Source organism: Molossus molossus, unplaced genomic scaffold, assembly GCF_014108415.1.
Source record: "Molossus molossus isolate mMolMol1 unplaced genomic scaffold, mMolMol1.p scaffold_m16_p_16, whole genome shotgun sequence".
NCBI lineage: Eukaryota > Metazoa > Chordata > Mammalia > Chiroptera > Molossidae > Molossus > Molossus molossus.
In genome coordinates this window covers 26420685-26445468 of record NW_023425351.1, presented here as the reverse complement: position 1 = coordinate 26445468, position 24784 = coordinate 26420685, and the positions used below count along the sequence as shown (strand labels likewise).

Here is a 24784-nt window from a genome sequence, read left to right as displayed (position 1 = left end):
GCACATACCCAGGTTTCGGGTTTGAGCCCCACTTAGGGCGCATGTGGGAGGCAACTGATTGATGTTTCTCTTTCATATCAATGTTTCTCTCTCTCTCCCTCTCCTTTCCTCTCTCTTTAGAAAAATAATAATTAAAAAAAAGCATATCGTCAGGTGAGGATTTGGAAAAAAAGTGCTTAAAATAATTTGTGTTCATACATTTTCACTTTCCTTAAATACAGTTTTGTGTTCGCTCATCACCTGGTATTCCTTTAGTTCTTATTGATAATAGTTGATGTTCTAGGTAGCCCTGAATTCTTTACTATTTTATTAATGAAGGAGATCCACTCTAATGAAATATTTGAGGTCAGAAATTTCAAAAGCAGAGGTAGAAACAATAAACAGACAGAATGTAGTTTCCCTTGTCATTCTCTAACCTTGGTCTCCTCTCTGAGTCCGAGAATGTCTGACTTTAGTCCAGGGTAGGGAGACCCCATCATGTCTCTTGGGGCTCAGCATCTACCCGTGAACTTGACTAAGCAGCTTTTCAGTGCTCTTGACGGCCAGTTAAAAGCCCCAGGGAGGGTGCCTTGTCCTCAGACGGAACGAGTCTCTGGTCTTTCTAACTGGGCTACCATTTCATGTGTCTGGTATCTTTTTTTTTTTTCCTGATGTTTTGTTCAGATAGAGTGGGAGGGAGAGAGAGAGAGAAACATCGATGTGAAAGGGACACATCGAGTGGCTGCCACCCACACGACCCAACCAGGGCCGGGGACAAACTGCAACCGGGGTACATGCCCTTAGCGGGAACCGAACCCGGGTCTCTCTGGACTGCGGGCCCACACTCCAACCGCTGAGCCGAACCGGCCAGGGCTGTGTCTGGTATCCTGAATGGTTGCTGTCTAGTTGGGTGGATCTAGAACCTTCTCTGGCAGCACCATCTCCTTTAACTGGAGGAAGCCCAAGCAGTGATGAGGAGGCCCAGCGTGGACCAGTTAGACGATTGTCAGTCAGGGGAGGGGGTCCCTGTGAGCACTCCATGGCTACCACGAACAGTTTATTTACATGTAAATGTACACTGTATGTTGGAAATCTTTTAAATCAGAAATGGAGACGCACACGTGGTGCTGAAGAACAGCTGCGGCACTCACCTGTCCAGGCTGCTCACAGGCTGTCTGGTACCTGGCCTGCTGGCACAGTTCTTTCACCCTCTCGTATTTGGGCAGGTGATTCGACTGCTGGATATTCTTGCTGGATTCTTCTTTCTTACGGAGAAACTTCCTGTGACCGAAAGGGAACAGCTCCTTATGTGAGAAGCGATCTGAGTTACCCCCTATGGCCTGCCTGCTCTCTTTTTCTCCCCTGCACTTTCTTCAGACAGCGAGAAATGGATGTTAAGGCTCTGACCACAGGGGCCCGACATTGGAGGAGTCCCTCGTGACAAGCTGGGTACTAATGAAGGCGAGAGGTCAGGACAGGAGGAATCATTCCCCCTCAAAGCATTCACTTCAGAACTGTGGACATCGATGTTTAGCTTTATAGGCTCAACATTCTTTTTGTTAAGAAGCAATTATAGAAATGCTTTCTCTCAATGTGTATATGAGAAAAACAATGATATTGAGCATTATGAATCAAAGGGGAAATCCAGAAGCAACTATAGAAATAATCACAATGTCAAGTGTTCGTGTATTTAACACGGAGAAAAGCTCAGGAAAAGAAGCAGAAAAGCTCTAGGTAGAACTCGGGAAGGGTGGTTAAGAAAGTGACCGGTCCCATTAGCAACCGAGGCTCAGGGTCCACGGCCATGTGAGGGCTTTGGTCCCATCTGTGAGAATTTATTCTTTATAATTCGGATGCAGCGGTCATTATTCTGCTGGCCAGAGAAGCATGACTAGCAAACCATTTGACTGTGTTACTAGACTTACGAAATCTGTATGCTTAGTAAACCAAAATAAGGGGGAAAAATACCCAGCAGGGAGAGCTGCCCACTAGGACTGGTTCCCAGAAGCACCCCAGAAACCAATAATTACCCTCTTTCCACGAGGAATGTATCACGCCAAATTTTGGCCTTTTTGTTTGTTCGAAACCTGCAAGCAAAATAATAATATTTACAGTTGGCATCTGGACGTCTTTCCAAACGAATCTGTGCTAACAGTTTATTTAAAGGAACACCTCTCACTTCCCGCAGACCATGACTGTGTCTCCGTCAACATGCTATATACAAACAACCAAGAAATTCTCAGCTTGGGGTGATCCACACGGGCAAAGAAAGCTATTTGGCTTCTCCTTCCTTCCGCTGCTGGCTGGCTCTGGGAGCCAGAATGCTTGGGACTGGCTGCGGGGAAGAAAATTGACACACCTGTTACCTGGCTTTTCCAGGTCCAGAAGTTTGAGGACAGACTTGCCATCCACATCGGGAGGTGGGTCAAGCCCAGCGATGTCCAGGATCGTAGGGGCCAGGTCAATGTTCAGAACTATCTGCGGGACTCTGCAACGGGACAGAGGGTTATGCCCCAGACCCAACACCAGTGGAGGGTGGCACGCAGGCCGCTTCTCCACACCATGGCTCACTGGCCTTCCGTGCCTCCCCCCCCCCCCCGACTCCTAGGGAGGGGAGCTGCCTTTGGGCAGGGCGGCTCAGTGGTCCGCAGTGATGGCACACAGCAGGATTAACTGTCTCTCACAGGGGTCCCTGGAGAGATGCCCAGCTCCCTACGCTCTGGCCACACTGTCCCACAAATCATGGCCTGGTTTTGCAGGATGCATACTTCTAAAACCCGATAGCCATAACTTCTCTGTTAAACCAAGGCTCTAAAATCGACTTCTATGTCGCACAGAAGGCAATATACAGATCGTGTATTACAGACATGTGCACTTGAAACCTATATACTCTTATTAACCAAAGTCACCCCAATACATTTAATAATAAATCGATAAAATAAAATCAACTTCTAAGGAAGGACCAAGGTTTTTATAGTTAAATCCAATCATGCCACCTAGACCTTCAAACATAAAGTCTTCTAATTTTAGATTGGACAATTCCTAAGAAGTTTCTAATGACCTGAGAGACGTAATAACATTTTTCTTAGAAACCTTCTTCCTGCCACCGCCTTCGGCCCGGGAGGCGGTGGAACCCGGCAGGCAGAGACTCAGACATCCGGCATCCGAACCCGGGCGAGCCTGCTGCCTCGGGGACGGACCCTGCGGGGCACTAACGCCGGCTGTTTCCTCGTCGTCACCCAGGGCTCCAGGCACGGGCTCCTCAGGCCCTGCCAGCTGTTGACTCTACTTGCATTCTTTTCTTTCACTCCTTCCGTAATTGTTTCGTGCACATGTTCTCAGTTTATACATAACCTTCTGCTGTGATTGGCAGGGCACGTGAAACTCATTTTACGACAGGAAGAGAGACGAGGAGATGCAGAGGCTGTGTAAGGTAGAGGAATTCAAGTCCAGCCCTTTAGGCTTCTTGTCTTTAAAAAATTCATGCTTTTAAAAATTTAATTTAAAAAATGATTTTGAAAAACAACAACAACTGAGAAGATGGCACATGTTTTGACAAAAGACAGTGTATCTCTTATTCAAAGAAAGTAAGGGTCATGTTCCTAAGGATCCTGTCATTATCTGTGTACACAGGCCCACGTGACATGGATTCTGATCAATCTGAGAGAATTAATCATTGATACACTTATTTTTCCTTTCTCTTTAAAGAGTATAATTTAGTTAAATTAACATGTGGCAAGGGGGGCGGTTGAGGTGTAGGTTTTCGTCTTCTAAGTTACCAACCTACATACACCATTTTTTGTTTTGGATGAAAGAAAACCGGCACTGAGATTGGTACCCGAATGATCTCAGATGTACATGAGCTACGACAGGTGAATGTGCAAACAGAGAAATACGTACATTGATCCGGGTTCTACACTTGGCCCACGAATGAAGAAAGGCACACGGATATCAAAGTCGTAAGGCATGGACTTCCCCTTGACCAGTCCGAACTGCCCGATGTGGTAGCCGTGGTCGGCGGTGTAAATGATGTACGTGTTCTCCAGCTCCCCGGTTTCCACCAGCATGTGGTACAGCTGAAACACAGCACGGGGGCCCATCAGAAGCAACCGCGAGAGCCCAAGACAGCACTGATTTCCCCCGAATCTTTTTTCCATTATTTTTCAAAGCCAAGAGCTGCTGTTATAAGACCAACAGACAAAACGTTAACTACATTTTCTTGTTGCTTACAATCCTGGGGGAAAAAAGTCCAATAATACAGTTGAAAAGTAACATTTTTTAAATCTGGCACATGCGACTTACATGTCTTTGTTCACTTATTTGAGAGAAACAACAACAACAACAACAAAAACCCTACAAAGCAACCTCCACCACCAAACTTAGGGCTTTGACTTTGACAAATTCATTGTTAAGGCAGATTTTAATATCATCACTCTTACAGCTAGTCATCACGGGTTAAAAACAGGCAGCTTCTGAGTCCAATCCAGCTAGATCTAGCCTTTAGGCAGGTCTTGCTTGGCTTATGTTATGTTTTAAAATTCATGAAATTTCAAATAAAATGTTTGTAGTTCTGGCTTCTTTTAAAAAGTCAGAAGGCTTGACAATACTGGATTCACATGGCAAATCTTAGTTGGAGCTGAGTAGTTGCTCAATTTCAAGTCCACCACAGTCTTCACCTATTGCCTTATACTGGACCTGCTTTCGTTATCTACATTATTTGCTTGATTCCTGAAGGTATTTGTGGGGCTAGCCCACTGTTTACGATGTTTTGATTTGTTTCTCCTCTCTGCTTCTGGCTCCACAAGAACCAAGTGTGGTGAGGTAACAGGGGGCACAAGATAAGGGAGGGCTGATACATTCTTTCACTTCTCAATAAAACAAAACAAAACAACAAAACAGGATGGGCCAGAATGGGAAGCTGGACCAAAACCTGTAACTGAGGCAAGTTCATGTGCTTACCCTTTCCACAGAGTCATCCACTGACATCAACGTCTGAAGCCTTTTGCGATGCAGGACGTTTGTAAATTCCATGTGGACAGGCAGCATGGGGCCCGTGTACTGCATGATCCAGTGCTTATCCATGTTTGGGGCATAGTTATAGCTGGGAGTTCTGAAAATATCCAGAAAGGAGTCTTACTCTATATGTTTTAGTCTCTTAGAGAAATATCTCAAGGGAACGGTTGTGAAACGATCATTTAGGAAAGATAATTGAGACTCTACTACAGTATTTTCCTCTCCCATGTGTCTTCTTGCAGTGAATTTAGGAAGCTCTGAAGCTTTCACCACCCCAAACAGCAACATCCTCTGAAGGTATATGGATTCACCCTTATAAAAACCGAGACAGGCAGCTAAAAATCTAATTAGTGCAAGTTCATTTGGGTTCACGGAACAAAATGTGTAGAAACACATCAAGATGATTATGGTAATGTTACAAATCTACAGATAAAACTCGGTAATGTAGAAGGGAATGTTCTCATGGTGATGTTCGCTCGTAAAATTTTATTGCTAATTAGGCTATTAAATATGGTCACAAATATGTGGTATGATGAATCATAATTTCAACACATTTCTCTCTCTCTTGAATTTACTAGGGTATTTTATATTGTTAATTATACAGGGTGGGCAAAAGTAGGTTTACAGTTGTTTGTATGGAAATAATAAAATAATTAATAAATAATAATATTAAAATAAGCTCCGTGTTTCACAAACTCACAACTGTAAACCTGCTTTTGCCCACCCCTGTATATCTAACCTCTATGAGTGTTTCTCATCCTTAACCTTGTATATAGATACCATTAATTTAATTGTATTTACTGGAATTATAACCAAGTCTATTCTGCAAAATACACGTTTACCAATAAAGCTATTCACTTTATAGACAAATCAATAGCTATGCAAGGCATATTTTTTGTTAATTACAGGGAAGAGGGTCCCTGTGTCCTAAGGCAGGTCGGTTCAGGCCTGTATTTAATCTATTGCAGAGACCCCAGGGGCATCCCATGCTTCCCATTGGAGACCCACAAAATATGTCATCCTCTCTTTGAAGTTTTACCCAACTCCCTCAACCAGGAGATGCTGCCACCTCTTATCCCCAGAGAACATGTGTACTCTACAGCACTTGTCACACTGAGAATTATTTGAGCATATTTGACCTTGCCATCAGACTCTAATGTACTTGAACCTTCTCCTTAGGTGTTATTGAGCATGTGGAATCAATTTACTATTAAAACAGTAGTTACCATGTGTCCGGTGTTGTGCTAAGTGTTTTATATACACTAGCTCCTTTAATGATCTCAGCTCTTCTGGGAAATAGGCTTCCCATTCCCATTTTACAGCTCAGAAAACTGAGGCTTAGCAAAGTTAAATACTTTCCTCAGATTGACAAAGTTAGCAGGTGCAAGGACCAGGACTCGATTTCAAAGCACATTTCCTTTAACAAAGAGAAGTGAAGGGAGGGCCGCTTGCTACCTCGGAGGTTGCTCTTCATAAGAACCACCACTTTACCAATAGCCAGAACAAGCAAACAGTCTACGGTGATTGAAAAGATTTGATTACCATCTCCGGCTGTTCCGGGAAGATACTATCAGTGAAAGACTGTGCATAATAATGACTGACTGAAGGTGACCCTGGGGCATTATTTATAAGACCAGAGAAACCATCAGTCACTGTGAGTCGTGGTTGTGCCCTGGGGCATTTCCATGCACACTGAGCTGTAAAATGCCGCCTGTTATTGTACACTTTCTCCTGCCAGTGGATTTGCAGAACCTTTCTTTGAAGAGCTGAGGATGTTGCTTTGGCACCACTGGCCTTCTTGGAACTGAAAGGGGGCCTGATGGTTTGCACGATGTTGGTCGACTGGGGAAGGGCAACTGCGCTAGAGCCAACATCACACTGGGCACCGAAGACACCGTGCAACTCGCGCTCAGAAGCGGGAAGTCAACTCCTTCTCAAAGAGACAGGTTTGTAGAGGGGGAGGAGCTGGTGTGGCTCAATTTGCTCCCCTGTAATTGGGGATAATAGCACCTCTCCTAAAAAGCTCTTTTGGGGGACAACTTTATCAGTCTGTCTGCCTGCATCTATATATCTATGTCCTACTACATTCTATCTATCTATCTATCTATCTATCTATCTATCTATCTATCTACTCTCTATCTACCCTTCTACCTCTATCACTTAAAAGTTCCTAGAACAGAGAAAGTCCATGAGTTTCCTACATGAGCCAATAAACAAATACATTTTATAAAAGTATCTGGGTTGAAAAAACCCCTGCAGCATTAAAAAACAAACAGGCTCTTCAGGTATCACTTGCCATTCTTTTTAAGAGTAACTTTCAATATAAACTTCTTTTTTACCAAGTAAATGACTCATGCACCAAAGGGTCCCATTTTGGGAGGCCTGAAAGGGTTCCTCGTATCTCAATGCGAACCACAGGCCAAAGCAAACGTCAGCCTGAGTTTCTCATTCTTCACACAGCATGTCGAGTTACAAACAGGATTAGAGTAAGTGACTGAGGAGGAGACAGGGGGCTTCTAAATCCCATTGGAAAGGGATTTTCACCCGTGGGGGTAGGTTGAGGTCAGAGAAATACAGCAAGTTGGCCGTGAAAGGTCCCTAACCATTTAGTGATATGTACCCTGGAAAAGAACACAGCTACAAAAGATTTCACAGGCTTTCTTCATAATACCTACACATCCTCCTCCGACTGCCTTTGATGTTGGCCCGCCTTAATTTTAAAATAAATCTAGTTGACTTTTTTAAAACCGCAAAACCTCAACACAAATAAAAATTACAATAGGGAACTGAAACTGGGGCTCACAGTGGGCAAATTATATCTTCCCTCGGTTACCTTGATGTGCTTGGCATGGCTCCACCTCACTTGGAGGAACAGCAAATTACAAGCTTCAAATTGGACTCCCGGATTTACAGAATGACATCTGTTAAACCTGGCTTATATTAAAAGGGAGAGTTCAGGTAGTTGTCAAAGCTGTACTCCCTGCGTTTTTCCCCCCCTTAATTTCGGGATGTGGGAGATGACCCCCAGCCCAGGGACTGCAATCCCAGGTGGGATCTCAGCAGGGGGCGGGGAGGCGGGGTAGGCATTTGCCTTTTAAAGGAAGACAGACTGCCACTGCTTCCCACAGCACAGCAGCTGTTCAGGGACCTGCAGGTGGAAGGTCGGGGGTCACTGAAATTGACAATGTTGTTGAAAAGTGATCTTTTGCCAAAGGCCTGTGGTTGCCTCCTGCTGGGGTCTGCCAAATTCCTGGAGGATGCGGCCTTCTGTCTCCCAGTGATAATTAAGGATCGCTTCCCTAACGGAGAATTGACTTAACATTATTCAAACCGGCTGGAGCAGTCAGCTGGAGCACAAGGCAGGGAAAGACGCAGGTACTTCTTTTAAGCAAGAGTGGAAAACCACAGATCCAATTGTTCCAGAAGGTTCCAAAATCACTCCCGAATTCTCACCCCCGCTCTGTTACTGACTACTGTGTGATTGTGGGCAACTTTTTTCTCTAAGCCTCTGTTTCCTCATCTATATAATGGGTATAACAACTTCAAAGACTTCTCGTGAGGGTTAAAGAGAACAAATCCTGGGACCACATTAGACCCACACTTACGGGTACCTGGGAAAAAGCTATTGTCTAGTTCATTTGACTGTTGTGGCAGCCCCGAGGGGCAGGCTGAGCATCTTAATCTCATTCTATAAATGAGAAAGTGAAGGGAACAGAAAGAACGTGTTGGGGCCTGTGCTCCTTCCGTGACGTCGCGATGACCAGAGTCAGGAACCACAGTCCCCAAGAAGCACCTCAAAATCCCAGTTATGAAAAGGAGAAGTGATACAAACATTTCTTTCTGCAGGAAAGCACATCCTGGAGCCCTCAGCCTTCGCCCTGATGTAAAACATTAGCAGCTTCTGCTTCCCATTCAGAGCTCCCACCAGATGTGGGGCGTCTGACCCCGCAGGCACCCTGGGTGCGTCCGCGGGAAGGCAGGTAACGCTGGCTATTTCCTTGAAAATCGAGAGGGCAAAGGACCAAACTGTCATTTTGGGGTTTCTGTTGCTTTCCTTAAAAAACAAACAAAACAAAACCAAAACCAAAAATCCGTGTGAGTTATAGTCACGTGTGCCTGGGCTGGTGAGACTTTCTCTTGTCTCTTCAGGTCCAAGTTTTGCCCAGAACTGTGCACCCCAGGCGTTAGACTGTCAAGAAAACATACCTGTAAGCCCTCAATAGGCTATGCCAGTACTTGACAGTGTTTACCTTTCACGGCAAGCTTCCCTGCACATTGTTTTTCTCTTTTCTCTAGTCATTACTCGTTGGACTTGATGGCTCAGCCTGTAGCCCGCTACATTGTAAATTCAACCTTCAACATCAATGCCAATTCTTTTTGGCCTTTGATTCTCTTTCCAGGATTGCTTATTGACGTAACAGGAATTAGAACTCTGAAAATCAATAATGTCACCTTTCTTTTTGATGGGTGGGTATTTTAGGAGAATAATTCTTCCTAGTAAAGAAATAGTTTCAAGAAATGCATGTGTTGTAAATTAAATCCATACTTGGGGAAATGCAAAGAATTTAGCAGTTCTTTCTTACCGCTGGTGGCCTTGGTTGTCACCAGTGAAAATAAATATATTTCTAGTGTGCTATAGTTGAATATGTGTTTTCTTCGTTTGTTATTTAGTCCCAAACAACAACAAAAGCCCTAATGACCTAACTCTTAAAGGGTATTGGTAGCAGAACCACCGTTTGCTGTGAAGTAAAATAGTAGTCTCAGTTCCCAGAATGAGCCAGTTACACAGATTTCAGACACACACTCGAGGCATAAAATTGGAAATTCTATACCTAATCTCCCAGGCCACACCATCTCAGCTTTCACTAAAATTGAACTTACTTAATTGACTTTGTGGAGAGATTCCCCACATGAGTTCAAATGTCTTCACTTCGGTAAAATTGAACACATGCAGAATAAGACCAAATGATCTTGATTATAGCAATATCATCAAACGAATTTAAACAGTCTTCTAACAATGTTGCAAACGCCAATTAGAATTTTGCCAATATACACATCGGGGCCACTTCTAATATTAATTGTGACTGTGATGGGTACTGAGCTAGCCTGCTGGGAAGGTATCCTGGCTCAAGCTTTGTCCCTATCTACTTATGTGACCAGGGCAAAGCCATTTTGGGGTCTTAAAAAAAAAAGGCCCTGGCCGGTTTGGCTAAGCAGTTAGAGCGTCGGACTGTGGTCCTGAGAGACCTGGGTTTGGTTCCCGCTAAGGGCATATACCTCGGTTGCAGTTTGTCCCTGGCCCTGGTTGGGTTGTGCGGGTAGCAGCCACTCGATGTGTCCCTTTCACATCGATATTTCTCTCTCTCTTCCTCTTTTTCCCTTCTACTCTATCTGAACAAAAAAATGGAAAAATGTCCTTGAGTGAGGATAAAAAAAAAAGAAAAAGAAAAAAAAGACGACTTTAGAGCTTCATTTTGTTAATCTAAAAATTTATGGAATGATACTATCTTCAAGCGTCCTTTTAATTACTTAACTATTTGTATATTATTTAAAATATGTTTTAATGTCAGCTAGTTGAAGGTGTTAATACGTTTATTCATTTGCTAAACAATGTTCACTGTTCACGGGCAGGTAGAGATGAAACACTTGTCCAGCCTTCAGGAAAAAGCGACCTCGTATCGGTCCAGGACATTTACATGGTATTTTGTGTGAATGCTGCCCCCTGGAGTTGTGTAATTCGACTTCAGGGAACGGGATGAGCAGGAAAGATGGAGAGAAAATGGGAACACAGGAAAGGGGGCAGTTAGTTCAGCCCAAATCAGAAATTTTTTATAGAGAATTAAAAATTCTCTCATTTTCGAAAGAATTTCCTGTCATGCATTCGTGGAAGAAATGAAGTAAGAACATGCAACTTCTTTTTAAGGTAAGACATTTCTTTCCAACTTTAGATAACAAAGGTGTTTCAAAAGCTTTGTTTGAAGGCTTTTGTTTGAACAGAGACAGTTTTCCATTTAACATACTGTGTTTACCCAAAAGCTCCACTTTCAGAATGATTCTTGCCTGTTAGTGGACACGGATTGTTCTATGGAGATTTTAGATTTCTCTAGATCCCGTGTTCACACACACAGTGACACATTCCCAGGTATGGGAAGAAAGAACTGAAACAAAAAAAATGTTTTAAGTCGGGAGGGGCATCGTTGGCTGGGAGGTGGTAAGGGAGCCTTGCAGGTTCCCATTGAATCACCTGGAGGTCAGTGGGGTCTCCCTGTCACCGGTGTATATTATGACGTCGCTGAGGCCAGGAGCATAAAGCATTCCTCTGAGGATACTGGAGAGGTAACTTACTGAAAAGTACAACAGGGTCTTAGCCATAGTGAAGGGCTTTGTGATCGATAAGGATGCTTCTGTGTATTATTATGACGGATGCCCTCAGATACGTCAGAGACCAGGAGTGGCTGGGCTCCTGTCTGATTAAACGACGTCTCTGTCACGAGTGGCCGCTAATCCGCTCTCCTTCTTAGTTGGTGGGCATAACCTCTAGCCTCAGTTTGTAAAGCCAACAAGCCAATGTTGGCCTGGCTTCCTTCCTTTGTTGGGAACGGCAAGCACCGTGGAAACACGATACATTCGCTCCGGGCTGAGGGTCACACAGCCATAGCCCAAAGCCGGATGAAAGGCATCTCAATAATGCTTGACCACCAAGGAAGGTGACCTAAAGGGAAGCTTTTACATTACTTGGGTCCCCGCACCGGGGGCGAGTCTACAGCTTCTTGCTTTCTTTTCACTGGCCTGCCAGATCTTTCTGTACAGCCCTTAACTTCTTCCATCCCTTTGCTTCAATGTGTTGCTAATGTGTTCGCTAAGGACACGGGCCATTCAGGAGCTCCGTGCACCACAAATGGCAGCTTGTCTTCCATTTGTCTCACTGCTTTTGTCTGCAGACTGAACCGTGGACCTGTGCCGTCACTCACAGTGACAAGAGATGCACACTGGCTCTCTCCAGCCCCTTCCTGCAGCAGCAGCTGGGAGACCTCGACAACAAAGACGCCAGCAATCCAAGGCTCGAAGGCCTGCGGGTGACGGCGGATCTCCGCATTCTAGGGGCACCGAAGCCCACAGCTTAGCAGCAGATAGAAGCTCAGTCACTCAACCAACCCCACGAATTTTCACTTTCTATGGCTAAGGTTCTTCTCCAAACTGGAGCTTGCCCGTAGCACACGCTGCGCACCTGGCCGAGATAACGCAGCCCACCGTGGTGCTTATCCTGTCTGTGTCTGCAGAATGGCCAGGTGCGGGGGGCGCATCACAACGTGAGTCTTAGCGTGTCAAGGGATCTGTCATGTCACGACGTGCAAGTATCAGCCTGTCACTCCTCTAGCTGCTTCCCCTGAACGTTAAGTGGACCCAATGAAATTGTGCTTTTTGTAGGTCAAGAAAGATAAAACAAGAAAGAGCAGTGTTATAGGGTTCACCTTAACAGAGAGAAGTGACAAGAATTAACATCAGTGAAGTGACTTCTATGTTGCAGGCCCTAGATGGGGACTTTAGCTCTGCTACTTCTCTTGATTTTCATTAGTGACATCATGCCAAGGTGCTAGTATTATCCCCATTTTACAGATGAGACCAAGGAATTTCTGAGAGGCTAAAGGAACTGCACCCCCTTCCCTGGCCAGTGTGGCTCAGTAGGTTAGGCGTCATCCTGTGCATTGAAGGGTTGATAGTTTGATTCCCCATCGGGGTACAAGTCAGGGGGGCTCGATCCCTGGTGGGAGGCGTGTGGGGGACAGCCGCTGTAGGTTACACTCTCACATTGATGTTTCTCTCTCTAAAAAAAATCAATAAAAAATCATAAAAAAAAAGAAAGTGCCCCAGACTTAGTGAGGACGGCTGAGGTGGGAACCCACTCTTGTGTGCCTCTAGGGCCTGAATACTTTTCCCTTTGCCATGTGAAATCACTAGTAAGGCTCACAGCTGGTTCATTTAAGCTAAAGAATAACCGACACTACTTCCATGTAACAATGACCGAGTCAGATATCATGTCACTACCTACTAAATGCCCTCCGGTGACTCTCCGCTTACGGTTAGGTACAAATCCACTCAAGTCCTCAATATTCTGCTGGTTCCCCTTCTAGCTTTACCTCCTCCCCATTGCTTCCCCTGTTCCCATACTCTACTTCCCAAGTCATATCTCAGATCGCCTTCCTTACGTGGTGACCAAATGTCCAAGCCACGTTCTCTTACTGAAATCATCAACCCAGTCTGTAGAATCGGCTGCAGGAATTTTAAACATTCTTTGAGGCCTATTTTGAATGCCTCCTGGTCCATGACTTTCTCCTGGTTCCCACAAAAGATATGGACAAACTTCAACAGCCCCCTGAATGCCTGCCTTAGCACTTCGGGTCCTACCGGTGATGGCTACTTGGAGCGTTGCCTGTCTTCCCCCTAAAGCTGGGACCTGGAGCAAACATTCTGCAAAGGGCCAGAGAGTAAATATTTTAGGCATTACAGACCACATGGTACCTGTCATAAGTACTCACCTCTGCTGTTGTATTGTGAAAACAGCCACAGACAATACCCAAATGAATGGGCATGGCTGTGTTTCAATAAAACTTTATTAACAAAAACTACTGGCAAGATGGGTGTGGCCCCAGTGTGCCAACCCCTGTCTAAGCTTATTGGTTCTCCAAGGTCAACAGCTGTGTCTCCCTCATGTCTACCTGCTGTGTGGCAGAGTGTCATAGATATTAATGGAACTAAATATAATTTTTAATTGTTGGAATCAGAGATGCTTTTTTTTTAGCTGTCACTGAGGCCCTGAGAACTCTGCAGACTCCTCTCCTTCTGCGGTTGTTGTCTGTGCTCGACACTGAGCTGCCAGACGGACCCTCTTGACCTGTGGCTGATTTTCCTGTAGGCTTGGCCTGGAGCTTCGAAGGCAGGGACTCCTAAGGAGCCACAAAACCCATTGGACCAACCCCTTCTCCTCAAATTTGAGAAAACACCAGTAAAGTTTTCAGTTGTAGAAAGTCACCTTATGCTGGTCACCTGCCAATGCAACAGAGGAAGCTACACAAGGTGGTTTCTGACTCCAGGGAGAGGGAAAGTGGGCCCGAGCGCAGGGAGAAGCTCACAAAACCCGTTTTCTTTCACGGAGCCAGCTAATTCCTAACTTTGTAAGTGATCTGGCGTGGGGGGGCGCTCGCTGCTCTCGGGCTCCCCTCCTGAAGTTACTGTCATGGGTAAATCAGGGTACATCTTCAGAGGTGTGTATATCCACCTACTGGGTCAATTTCAAAACACAGTGGCTCCCCTCCACCATATTCCCCAGGGGCTGGGCTGCCCGTCTTTATTCGTTGATGATATTTTATGCATTAAAACACTTCTGTCCTCCAAGTTCCTGGGTGTGTTCGGTAGGGTACCCACCCTGGCTCCATATATATGGTTAGTTCCTGTCCTCCATCAGCTCTGACCTCCCTTCTTCTTTCTAAATCAGCTGAGACATAGAGATGATCTATATCCTGCTGACTGGGCGTCATCAGTCTATTAGTTATAATCAGACACAAAATAAGAACATAAGAATGTCCTGCAGGAATGTGTGATGACCAGCAACTAGGCTGCCTGCAGTAGTCGTGTCTCTCTTTACACAAGGAATTACTGCTGACCCTTGAACAACACTGCACCCGTCCACTTACTCAATAGATAAATGGCTGGTCCTCTGTATCCCTGGCTTTGCATCATGGATTCAACCAAATGTGGATCAAAAACGGTATTTTCAATCCGTGGTTGGGAATCTGTGGATATGGAGGGTCTACTGTATGCACAGTTCTACCCCATTTTATATAAGGGACTTGAGCATCTACAGATTTTGGTAGCCACAGGGGGAGGAGGTGTCCTGGAACCAATCCCCTGAAAATGAGAGGCGACTGTAGTTAGGTTTTCGGGGAGGTAAAACTTACACACGGATTTTCTATTGCATGGGGCTCGGCACCTCAACCTCCATGGGTCAACTGTACATTGAATCTATTTTTCTTTTTGTCTGGGATCATCGCTAAAAAAATCAGTGTGGATAAAAAGGGATGTTAAACACTAACTGATTAAGCATCGACTTGGGAGGTTTAATGATAAACATGCATCAATTCCTGTTCCCGACCTCTCTGAGGGCCAGACTTTTCAGCAAACCCAGAGCCAACGGCTCTGTGTGGAAGACTGCCTATTATTACAACAAGTAGGAAGAAAATGTGTCAACAGAATCAAAAACAAAATCATGAACTTTGCTGCCGAAGCACCCAGACTCTCCCACCCTTGGCGACTGAGAACGCTCAGCCTAACACAGCTCTCTCTTCTCCGTCCAGTCCCCCCAGTCTCCATGCTCCCCACCGCCTGTCTCAAAAAGAAACATCAGGTTATTTTAAAGCCGTGACCTGGGCAGGCCCCTTGGGCAAGCCCCCAGCTGCTTTCTGGAACAATCCTAATTGCACATCTGCAGCAAAGCTGCCCCAGTTTTCTCCTAGAAAATAACCATGTTTCTCTAACCAGACCCGGGTCACCACTCTGCTGCTATGAAAAGCAAACTTTGATCATTATTATAAATGAGATGATTCTCATGAATATTAAGACAACTGAGCTTCTGCTTGATAAAAATCGCCCCGTTCACCCTGTGTGCTTCTCTTCCTTTCCTTTGAGCGACCTACAAATGTTGGAAATGTGATTCCTAGTCAGACCGAGACCAGGCCCTCGGTTTCAGGCCTGTTTCGTGGTGACCCGGCGGAAGCTGGTATTCCTGCCACGTGGAAGGAAATGGGGTGAGGAGAGAGGCAAGGTGGGGAGCAAAGGAGAGGCCCATGTTCAGCAGGTCCCAGAGCCGATGGTATTACTCACATGTGTTGGGAAGCATTGGGGTACAGTTTTGAAAACTGTGGGGCCGAGTCCTCGGGGCCGTGGGGCGCAGCGTGGCTGATCACCATCATAATGGGCCTATGGGGATACATTCTCTTAGACATTTTGAAGTAATTAATGCTCTCGTTAGTGATTAAGTCTGTGAAGTAGTCCTGAAACATACATTTGACACAAAACAGAAATTACAAAAGGTGACATTCATCAGATCACATTTGAATACTGCTTTCCTCAGAAGCAACTCCCTGAATGACGAGGTCAAGTCTAGAGCAGGAGGGAACCCTGGACTTCCCAAGGCAGAAGTCAGTTTGCAGGGACTTTCTAGGGTTTCTAGCATGGTAACACGTAAGAAATGTATTTTAAGCAATGCACAACTTAGCAATTAAGAAAGAAAAAAGTCAAGTCCTGTTTGCCCAAGATAATGATCAGATCTGGCAACCCAAATGCTAGAGCACATGAAACACCGGATACATATTTCATTCTCAGATTTTGTTGATGTAATCCATTGACTAAAAATTTAATTACTTCAAGGGCAGGAAACACCCACACCCACTACAAATTCACAGTTGCAGAACACACACACACACACACACACACACTCATACACACACACGAACAAACCTCTTTTCTTTAAATTAAAAATTCACCTGTGGGAATTACACAATAATTGCTAAGGAAAACCTTGGTGAAAATCTGGGTGCATAGGAAAAAGCTGCAACATTTTATCAATTAATTTACTTGAAACACTAAATATGGGAAGCAGTTGATTTCCTGCAGATTATCCTCTGTTAATTGCACGACTAAAGTGATCCAGCTGCTGGGATTAGGGCCTGATGTTAATAAAACGACTTAACCTTCAGTCCCAGGGGCTGATGCTAGGCTACAAGCAGAGGGAAGAAACGGGATGGAAAGGGAAGAAAAGATGAAAACTTAAATTAAACCACCTGCCTTTCCAAGTGTGTGTCAATGGCCTAGAGCTCTAGCATAAACTTTACAAAGTGCCCAGGCCCTGTTCACAGTGGCAGAGGCTTCGAGGCATGACGAATCACATGTAGATTTAAGGACCAGAACAGCTGCAAAAGCAGTGCCCAAGGGACCAAATCTGTGTCCCATGTCATTGTTAGGACAAGCCCACAGGCTATCACTTTTTTCTGTGGGAGCTGCTGTTTCTTTCCTCACTAAAAAATATATATATATATATATATATATATATATATATTCTGTTTGGACACAGTTGTCTTTGACACTTAATCAACTGTGGTAATAGGCAAGTTACGCTGATTTAGTCTTTGGAGGGAATCGTGATTACTTTGCTCTCCTTAGGACAACAGGGAGAGAAAGGTTAATAGCTTGAACAAGGAACATGCAAAGCATCCCCACAGATGAAAAATGATAGCGGTGACAAGCAGTACACTTTGCAGGATGCAGTTCAAATCTGCCTCCGCGGTCCCTGCCAGCTCTCAGCTTTGATGAGTCTGGAAACCTATCGGCAATGTTTGTGAACTCATTTGCATTCCTTGTTTTCCGAAGGGGATAAAAGAGGAGGCTTCCACCTTGTCTCCCACCAATTCCCACATGCTCAAATCAGGCCAAGCTTAAAGACAGCAATATGTCCAAATTAAACCATGTTCCCTCTTTCTCATTGCTATTAGTAGCTCCTTTGTAGTGATTTGTGCTGGAAAGAGCAGATTCCGCCTTCTTTTAGGTAAATGAGGAAGAGATGAGTACTGCTGGAAAGGAAGGGGGTATTTTGGGCTAATTAGCAGGCTGAATTCAAGGATATTTCCCCTTCGCTCCTGTGATCTGAAAATTGTTTTATTTATACTGGCAATCACAGAGCCCTGGGGAACTTTGAAGTCTAATCTAGGATCCACTTGTTAGAGGGCTGTGGGGCATGTCAATTCCAGTGTCTGTGAACTGATATGGAAATCCTGGGATTGGTAGCTTTAGAGACACTTGGGCTGGAGCTGCCATGGACAGGTGCGCTTGTCTCAGAGCTAAGTTTGGCAAGACGGGAGTAAAATTGAGGAGTGTGGGTTCCCAAGCCTTTGATTATTCCAATTGTCTGCCCTTATTCTTACATATAAATCTGAAGACAAAATTGACTTTCATCCCAATGAAAAGCCAAACAGTACAAGATGAACATTTGATTATGTGGACCAGTCCTCTGGGTGTAGGAGGGAAACCAAAAATTATCATAAGACAGAGTGGAGGCATCTATGATTTTCTTGATGCTACTTTCATCAAAGGCTGATTGCCTTGTGTTCTAATGAGGGGAAAAAATCACTATATAAAGTCAGTGTTCCTTGAGAGTCTTTTCTTGCCTGGAGTTGAAAATTACCTTAAAATTTCTCAATCTAACATTGTGAGAACATAGCAAGCCAATCTTGTGGATAGGTTAATTTGCTGGAAATGGCTGTTCCCCATTATGCACAAAGTAAATTGATGGCGTGTAAAAGTGCCTGAAAATTACCTTTGCATAATCAAATCCATGCTTTTCTTTGATGCCATTGCGACAAACAGTGTAATTATAGAAACGAGAATTCTTGATTAATCCAAGCCATTCTCGCCACCCAGGAGGGATGTAGCTGCCATTATATTCATTGAGGTATTTTCCAAAGAAGGCTGCAATGGGAAAAAAGGATTATTTTCTCATGCGAAATGATTAATCATAAATAAATGTATAAATGCATAAATATGAAATGATGGCTTGAAAAAGAGATGGTAGAAGAAAAGTTAACAGTGAATGCCAAAATAACGTTAGAGTCATACTCCAGTCCTTTGGCAAAGTGACATAGACACATTCTCCTTTTGAGTAAATAAAAGTAGTAGCCCCCAAATACATGGATCATAATTCAATAAACACCATAATGATCAAGGTACTCTGGGTGCAGCTATTCTTGTGGTTTTACTGGGATACCAGCAGAATCCGCCTTTTGTTGAGTTGACGCAGCATTCAGAGAAGCAGTCCGTGGGAGACTGGGAACGCTACCCCCGGAGAAGCGAGAGTTCAGTCCTTGTACTAAATTATGCTTTTTAACTCGCTGTTAAAGAATTGTGAATATTAGAAACACTACTGAAAAGCTTGTCTTTCTTTTTGGATATCCAGAGAGTACAGATTTTCTAAACCAAGGGACTGTGGTACATTTCGTTTTTATGGGACATGGTCAGAGTTCTCATGTGTCATGTATTTTGTCATCTGTGTTGACATCATGTGTATTTTACAAATGTGCATGTCTACCTCTTCAACATCAAAAATTCTGGCAGCACAGAATTGCTACGTAGATAACTGATTTTCATAGAATAATAGTCCAATTGAAGTGTTTCCTCGACAAATACTCATTGAAAAGGCCACCGGAAGGACTTCACATCTGTAACCTCAGCATGTCACATCCAGGAAAGGCCACTGTGCAACAAGGCTGACCTCTCAGAGAGCCAAACTGCAGCTATGGTCCTCTGCCAAAGATGACGATCGGAGAGAGGCTGGGGGACAGTAAGGTGGGTTGGGGTGGCAGGAACAAAATGTGTTCGATCTTGAAGTCAGACACCTTTATAACTATCAGAAGGTGGCCATAAGTATATTGTTGGTACACTTTTGAGAGAGAACGAGATTGCCATTTGTAATTATAGTAATTACACCAGGAAAACAAGTATACACAAACACTGTTCAGGGTAAACCTAAATGTTTGATCATCCTATGAGTAATAATTAGACACATACATAGCCTTGCCCTCAAGTATGAAGGACAAGAGAACATGTTATTTTATATATGCACATATAGGAATACATGTGTGTTGGTATGTGTGTGTGTACACACACCTATATCTACACATACATACACACGTGCATGCAAGTTTTAACTTTTCTGATTTTTAGAAGGCTTTCATCTTTAACTTAGGGAGAGACCATGTGCTCTTGCCTTCCAGGCCAAAGCTGCTGTCCAGCTTAATTAGGCCAGTTTTGCAGGTGCCTCCCTTACACACATGAGGAAAGGTAGCTCCTGGACGTCTGGCTTGGGGTCATGAAAACGGACCCTAGACTGCAGGCCCTTCCCTGGTGCGCTCTTCAAACACACATTTCTGCACCTTAAACTCACCCACTGTACGTCACGTCTGTGTTTTTAAGGGATAGCTGTGTATCTTGCTCTCATCTTGGATCCACAACTACCTGTAGCTTATCTCCAGCTGAATGTTTTCCTGGCCCTTTAACACAGTCATCCCCAAGGAATGAATCCCTTTCCCTTTCCCATTTACTTCTCAGCTGTCCTTTAATTCTCTGGGTGGCATAATTCTCCTGCCAGGTAATCAGACTTGGCAACCCAGAGCCTTCCCTGATTCTACCTGCTCCTCGCCCGGCAGTCGCCACTGCCTGTGGGTTCCACCCGGGTGACGCTCTCGGACCTGGCCTCCTCCTGATTACGTGACACCTCCACAGGTGCCCAGCTTCCTGGCTGGCTTTCCTTGCCAGGCGCTTGGGTCTCCCCACGCTCACTGCCATCTCCTGAAGACCATCTCTGGTCACATCATCCTCTTGTCACAGTCTAGACAGACCCTTGTCACCTGCAGGATCCAGACTAATCTGACAGAGTGCTATCCACGGCCTTCCTTGGGTCGGCACAAAATCTCTCTCTCTCAGCCATCTAGTATTTCTCTGTTCATGTCCCCCCTCCAGCTCTGGTTTGCACCCCCTACCACTGCCTGCGCTACTGTCTCCATCTCCCCCTCTGTGTCAGGCCGGAGCACATGCCTATCATTCCCGGTCTGTGCCCCAACCCCACAGCACTTTGTGTCTGTGGCTCTAATGCCATCTTCCCTCTCTTCCCAGTGGTAGAGTCCCGTTCACATGTAAGCCTACCCCTTCGCAGATGGGAAGGCGTCTGAGGGCAATCGTTGCCTTTGCCTCATCTCTGTACTAACCCAGCCTTGCACATAGTGCAGGGCTCCATACATTTAGTTTCTGGAACTGGGGTTCATGGACCCCCATGTATTCTGGGGATTCTACAGGTTCCAAACTTGATACATTTTGTTTTCACTTGGATTCTAGTTTTAATGCTGATTTGGTCTAAATACATTCATAGAATAGGGCTTCAGAGTTGCTGAAGTTGATGTTTTGCAGATTGATTTTTTTTTTAAAGAGTTGACTTTGGTCAGAGGAACTAGGCAATGTTGACTTATCTGTTGAATGAATGTTTATCTGTTGAATCTGTGAATGAGTGAGTGAATCACGCTGTCCAACGCCCACTGCCTGAGGACTGTGCCAGGGCCCAGAGCAGATGACAGGCGCAGGACAAGGAGCGGAGGCGCTCACGTCAGATGTGACTCAGGACTTCCCTCCGAGCTGACTCCGCGCGGTAGGAATTCTTCTAATGACGGGCTCTTGTCTTCAGACACTAACCACCTTCTCACACAGAACCACAGGAGGAGTTTCCTTTTCCGACAGAAGCAACATGACTCGGAGTCACAGGCAGCTGACCAACACCACACCCCAACAACGTCACCCCAGAAGGGGACTGTTTCCAGAAAGTTCCACTTAATAACCTCAGGCCCAGCTCTTTCCTGCGGCCTGCGCCTCATCCCTGGAGTTGATTCCATCCTCCTCTCCTTCCGTTTCCAAAGAAGGAAAAGAGCATAGTGTTTGCGATGCAAACCCTGCAGCCAGCCTGCTCCGGCTCCAGTCGTGGCCTGCTGCCTGCTATCTGCGCGTGCGCGGGCAAGCCACCTCTCTCTCCCGCTCCGCTTCCCTTTTCCTAAAACCCTGACGATGCTAACAACAGTCGTGGTTGGATGGCTGTCAGGATTGAGTGAGTTGATACAAACATCAAATGGTCAACACAGTGCCTGGCACATAGCAAGGGCCTGTTAAGCGCTGCTACTGTTACTGGTATTACCAGCACGGGCATCCCCTCCATCCTTGCAACCGGGCGCTCTGGCTGTCAATCAATAGCTGCGTCCTGCAGCGAGGGATGCTCGTCCTGGGGTTCTGCCTTGCGCGCTGGAAGACGTGTCTTGAGAAGTTCCAGTGTTTTTCTTTCCCAATCTGATTTATTTTGTGGCAACACGTTCTCTCCCATTTGGCTTCCATGTCCCTGCTTGATTGGTTTTAAAACTTTTCCTGCTCCTCTTAGTTTTATTTTTTGTTTTTCCCTCTCCGGGCAGCCATGCCAAGCCCTTCCTTCATCGTTTCCTTCGCGAAGTTATTTTGTACTGTTTTCTACCCATTGCCATGGCTATTGCCTCCCCTTTCGTCCTCCCTTTATAAACTATTTCTGCAAGTCTCTGTACTGGGCTTGTCATTCACGTCAGAACTCCCTCCAGGTTTTGGGTGTCTTTGTGTTAATGGAGTGTAAAGAATGTACCGTTTTCCAGATGTGCCCTCACTCCTCACACTTGTTCCAAAAGAGACCAGGACCTCATGCGTCACTAAGCGACACCCCAGTGTTGGCAGCTTCCAGCGACTCTGGCCTTTCTTGCTGCCTCCTGACATTGAGACTCATTTGTAATCACCCCTGGCAGGCTCTGCAATTGATTATCTGGGCTTCTAATTATTTCCCTCCAGATGTATTAAATCTCTTCCTCCCTCCCTAAGGTGAATTTCATTTTCTTGCCCATATTGCCATTATGTGTAGTTTGAAGTTGTTCTCTCCTTTGGCATTGGCCATTCAACGTGACTTGCTGCTATGCTACCTGAACAGATCACTAACATGCCATCCACCTGCCCTTCTGTACCATTTTCTCTCTGGGATGCCACTGAATACATCCTTTCACAGCTGTTCAAGAAGGTGGCGGTGGGTTAAGCACCAGGAGAAAGATCACAAAGACCTGATTATACATTTTTTGACTTTAGGCCATGCTACTCTGTCCAGGACTGTCTGTGCCATAAAGCACAGAACAGTTTCCTTGAGCTATCTGAAGCAAAGACATTTATTTTAAATCAGCAATAGTAACGACACAAAAGACTGTTGATGCTGTGAAGAAGTTAAATCTTATTCAGTATGACAAATGATATACTAACTGAGCTTTTACTCTATGTAATTGATAGATTTGGATCACAGGATTTTGCTAGCCATAACAAGTAATATACATAATTTTAAATCAAGTAAAAATTACGATTTCCTTTTATGTCAACTTGTATTCATGGGCCAGGTTTCCCCAATTAGATTGTAAGTCTATATCTCTTCATATCCCAGTGTCTAAGAATGCTGTGGTTCAGTAAATAGTACAGTGTGGTGTGCTATGTCTTATGTGCTTATTGAAAATCTATCATATAATTCATAAAAATAAGAATATTAATTTGTCTTACTTTAAGTAAACTCTACATTGACAAAATTCCATATTACAGAATATATTTCCCATAAGGAACATAAATACGCTTTATAATATAAAAATACATAACATTAGAAAGTTGACTACTTTGTCTAAATTGTTTTGCTACAAAAGAATTCTCTACAAAAAGTTTTATCTCTATTAAATATTGTCCCTTCCACTCCAGTGATACGTAGAATTAACAAGACTAAAATTTAATTCACATGTGATTTCATGTATTCTGATTTTAATTTAAATACTACAATTTTATAATAACTAAAGTGTGGTTATAATAAAATTACAGTATAATTTTGGACAGGAAAAAATACTTGGGAATCATTCTAGTCCAATCTCTGCACTTTATCGGTTGGAAAACTGGCCTCTCTAGAAGTTCTCAAAACAAGTGAAAGGTAGAGCTAGGACGTGTCTCCAGGGGTCCTCAGTTTTTGTTCAGGGTTTTTGCTAACACGCAATGCTACCTCTAAAATGTGGATCATCACCTTCACCTTAGAACTATGCTGGGTTTCCCATGCATGTCTGTACCCTCACACAAAATTTAAACTAAAATAATTTTGAGCATAGAGTCAGGCAGGATATTCATTTTTATGACAGATAATCCAATGTCATTCCCAGTTCACTTGTCAGAACATAAAATGCAATAGACATGTTACTGTATTTTCCCCTTCTCAAACATTTAAGCTGTTGTGGGCTCATATTTTCCATGAGTAAGTTTAGAAAAATTTAGGCTCTAGCCAGTCCAAAAATATGCCTCAGTTCTGAAAAAGAAAAATCATGTCATACAACAGTAAATATAATATTGGATCAATTCGATTCATTTAAATCCGTGAATTCTGGATTCCTCCCAAAATAAGCCTCTTAGTAATTTGTCTTCTCTGAGCTGTTCTTCGTAAATCTAATTGCTGCTTTGTATTTTTCTCTCAATGGATATTTGTGTATAATACATATTTCAGTTTCCTTCATTATTTTTCTTAGGTTCTCAGCAAAATGTTCCAAATAATGCATTCATTATTAAGACAACAATAAGATCTTTATACGTTGGCTCTTTTCCGACTAGTCTAGTGGCTCATAAATAATCGTGCTGGTTTAATATCTACTCACCAATTCTCTTAATTCCCTAAGGTGCCTGTCATCTTGATATGCTTCTTTGTTTGTTTTCAAATGTGTCACTGTCCCTGTTTAGATCAATAATTATTATCATAAAGACATCTTTATTTTCTAATTGTCTCATATACTTCGATATGCTCCCATTAAAGATTAATTAAAACTCTATAGCTCTCTATCACTGCCACTTTAGTCTTCCGTTTATAATTTTTCTGATTTACTAATGGGCACACCATGATTTATTTTCCACATTAAGTATTTGGATAAATCCTTGTTACCCTTAGAAAAAAATTTCTTTCATTTTGTAGGGTGACTCATTGTAAATTCCACTATTACCTAAGTATCTAGACCCTTGGGGAGAAGGCTGGCTTCAGAATCTGGCTTATTTTCCAAGAACAAATCTCTCCTTGGAGAAGTCAACTGCATGAAGCAGGCCCGCTGAGCTGAACAAAAGGTCAGACACCTGTCATGGGCAA

At 44.1% G+C, this 24784-nt stretch overlaps 1 protein-coding gene across 2 annotated transcripts in view; it reads right to left on the bottom strand.

Moving 5' to 3' along the window:
• Positions 1 to 24784, bottom strand: part of SULF1 (sulfatase 1) — a 131992-nt gene that overhangs the window by 30800 nt on the left and 76408 nt on the right. For both annotated transcript variants that reach the window (XM_036264318.1, XM_036264317.1), the window contains exons 5-11: positions 18359 to 18510; positions 15871 to 16040; positions 4939 to 5089; positions 3880 to 4055; positions 2339 to 2467; positions 2010 to 2066; positions 1131 to 1260 (exon numbers count right to left, since the gene is read on the bottom strand). In XM_036264318.1, coding sequence (XP_036120211.1) covers positions 1131 to 1260; positions 2010 to 2066; positions 2339 to 2467; positions 3880 to 4055; positions 4939 to 5089; positions 15871 to 16040; positions 18359 to 18510 — 965 coding nt within the window. The remainder of the gene's footprint in view (positions 1 to 1130; positions 1261 to 2009; positions 2067 to 2338; positions 2468 to 3879; positions 4056 to 4938; positions 5090 to 15870; positions 16041 to 18358; positions 18511 to 24784) is intronic.